Below are 2,760 nucleotides of genomic sequence, written 5' to 3'. Positions count from 1 at the left end.
GCCGTTGCACGTGTTCACCCCTTCACGACGCCACGGTCACATGGTCTCTGAGCTCCAGCCCAAGGAACACCGTCCTTCCCGGGACCGTCCCGGGCTCCGACGTGCTCGGAGCCAAGGCGGGGAAGGCGGGGAAGGCGGGGGGGGGGGGGCCTTCTGTGCCCCGGCCTCACCCCCCTCCCCACCGCAGCCAGCCTCTCCCACCCAGGGCCACCCCCTGCACTGTCCCCGAGAGAAACGGCTCTTCTCAGTCCTCCCCGAGCCGGACCCCTCCCCGCGCCGCAGCCAGACGCCGCCAGCACCCGCGACCCCCGCCCCGTCCCTCCCGGGAGACGGACGTCCCCCAACCACGTCCCACACAAAGCGACTGAAGCACACACACGGGGTTCTTTCTTTCGTTCGCTTTTATTGCTTTGACCAAAAGGGGTTCCTTGCCCCACTTTTCTGGACCGTCAAGGGCTTTGCCCAAGGCACCTGCCAGGCCGGGGCCGCCCCAGCGGTGAGCAGACCTGACTGGCCGGCCGAGGCCCGCGAACCCGGCTCACGTTGGGCAGCTAGTCCCAGGCCGGGGCCACCTGGGAGATGGTCGTAGCCCCCAAGAAGCCGCTGAGCAGCGCGTTGTTGTGGACGGCCATGTCCACGAGCTCCGGGGTGATGCGCCTGCCGCCGCTGTTCCGGGCCTCGTTGCCTGCCAGCTCCAGGACCGTGGCCGTCAGGTACTGGATGACGGCCGCTAGGAAGACCGCTGCGGACGAGCCCAGGCGCCGGGCGTAGTGGCCCTCCCTCAGGCGGCGCTCCACGTGGCTCACGGAGAACGACAGCTCGGCTCGGGCAGTGCGGGAGCGGGCCCGCCTCTGGCCCCTGGACGACCCTCGACGGCTCCTTTTCCCCGGCATGCTGGGCCTTGGCTGCGCTTTCTCCGACGGGCCTAGCTCTGCGCTGCGCTGCGCTGCGCGCTTTCTCCGACGGGCCTAGCTCTGCGGTGCGCTGCGGTGCGGTGCGCGCTTTCTCCGACGGGCCTAGCTCTGCGCTGCGGTGCGGTGCGGTGCGCGCTTTCTCCGACGGGCCTAGCTCTGCGCTGCGGTGCGGTGCCAGCTGGCCCAACTTCTCCAACCAGCCGGTCGTTGGGCCCCTGAGCCGCCGTCTCCTAGCGACCACGGACCGACCCGTTTCATTGGTCCGGGGACACGCTTCGTAACACGTAGATCCGGTGAGGTCACTGCTTTCCCATCGGCCCCTGCTGGGAGCCTGGGCCCGCCAGGAAACGGCGCCGGCAGGAGCCTGCTCACCCTGCCCCCCTGCAACCTCTCTTGGAGGGAATGCTCACTTTTCCGCCCCACGGGGACGTTGTACAGAAAAAAAAAACAAACCGGACGTGGCGGGTCCGGTGGTACCGAGCAGACACTCGAGGTGTCGGGCGACCAACACGACTCTCTAGTTCCAAAACGTGCGCACCACCCCAAGAAGAGACCCCTGCACCTGTCAGGCAGTCACTCCCCCCACGGCACCTCCGTCCCTCCCCACCCCCCCCCCCCCGCCCCCCGTAGCCCCCAGGCCACCACTCATCTGCTTCCGGCCCACAGAGGTTTGCCTCTTCGGGAGACTCACCTAGAGATGGGATCGTAAGACCAATAGGTGGCTTTTGGGGTCGCGCTGCTTTCACCCAGCACCCACGTTTCCATGAGGGTTCCTCCACGTGGTAGCCTGAATCAGCACCTCGTGTCTTTCGACGGCCGAAGAATATCCCACGGCCGTGGATAGACCACGTGTCGTGCATCCCGTGCGTCAGTGGACGGGCCTTGCGGTGCTTTCCACCTTGGGGCAGATGGGAAGGAAGAGCGCTGCGGGGACGTTCCCGGAGTACAGGCTTCTGTCGGAGCGCCTGGTCCCCACGCCTTCGGGTATAGAGCTAGGAGTGGGATTGCGGGGTCCTTCCTATGGTCATCCTATGTGTAACTTCCCGAGGAGCTGCCCAACGGATTCCCACGGCAGCGGTACCACTTTCCAATCCCAGTAGCACTGTGCGACGGTCCCAGTTCCGCCACACCCTCGCCCAAACTTGTCATTTTCCACTTGTTTTGTTTCTCTTGTGCCTGGAAGAGCCATCCTACTGGGTGTGAAGTGCTATCTCATGGTGACTTTTTCTTAGAGAGGGAGACGGGGGGAGGAGCAGAGGGAGGGGGGAGAGAGAGAGAGAGAGAGAGAATCTTAAGCAGGCTCCATGCCCGGTGCAGAGCCCACCGTGGAGCCTGACGTGGGGCTGGATCTCACAACCCTGAGATCATGCATGACCTGAGCCGAGGTCCAGAGTCCAAACGTTCAACCGACTGAGCCACCCAGGCGCCCCTGCTGGTGCTTTTGATCTGCACGTCCCTAACGGCTATAACGATGTTGAGCAGCTTTTCATGTGCCTCTTGGCCATTTGTACATGAGCGTCGGAGGAACGGCTGCTCAAGTCCTTTGCCCGTTGTTTAACTGCCTTGTTCGCCTTGTCTGCTCAAGTCCTTTGCCCATTGTTTAACCGGGTTGTTCACCTCTTTGTTGTTGAGGTCTAAGCATTCTTGAGGCATTCTGAAAAATACGCCCTTATCACATACATGATTTGCAAATGCTTCTCCCATCCTGGGGAGGGGGAGGTTGGCCTTTCACTTTCCACACAGGTCCTCCTTCTTTTGTGGCTATGCTTTTGCTACCATTTTTAAGGAACTGTTGCGTAACAGAGTCTCTAGGGAGAGTCCTTTGATGCACAAATGTTTTTGGTTT

General features: G+C 62.7%; 1 protein-coding gene across 1 annotated transcript; it reads right to left on the bottom strand.

Moving 5' to 3' along the window:
- Positions 1–389: 389 nt before the first annotated feature.
- LOC118552916 (histone H2A-Bbd type 2/3-like) lies at positions 390–988 on the bottom strand. Its single transcript, XM_036119676.2, has one exon. It carries the CDS (start codon positions 891–893, stop codon positions 552–554), a length of 342 nt encoding a protein of 113 aa, XP_035975569.1. The 5' UTR covers positions 894–988; the 3' UTR covers positions 390–551.
- Between the last annotated feature and the right edge of the window lie 1,772 nt (positions 989–2,760).

Source organism: Halichoerus grypus, chromosome X (assembly GCF_964656455.1).
Source record: "Halichoerus grypus chromosome X, mHalGry1.hap1.1, whole genome shotgun sequence".
Taxonomy (NCBI): domain Eukaryota; kingdom Metazoa; phylum Chordata; class Mammalia; order Carnivora; family Phocidae; genus Halichoerus; species Halichoerus grypus.
This window is presented reverse-complemented; position numbering and strand designations above follow the sequence as displayed.

Excerpts from the sequence above, each read along its gene's own strand:
- LOC118552916 (XM_036119676.2), bottom strand. The coding sequence starts at position 893 with ATGCCGGGGAAAAGGAGCCGTCGAGGGTCGTCCAGGGGCCAGAGGCGG.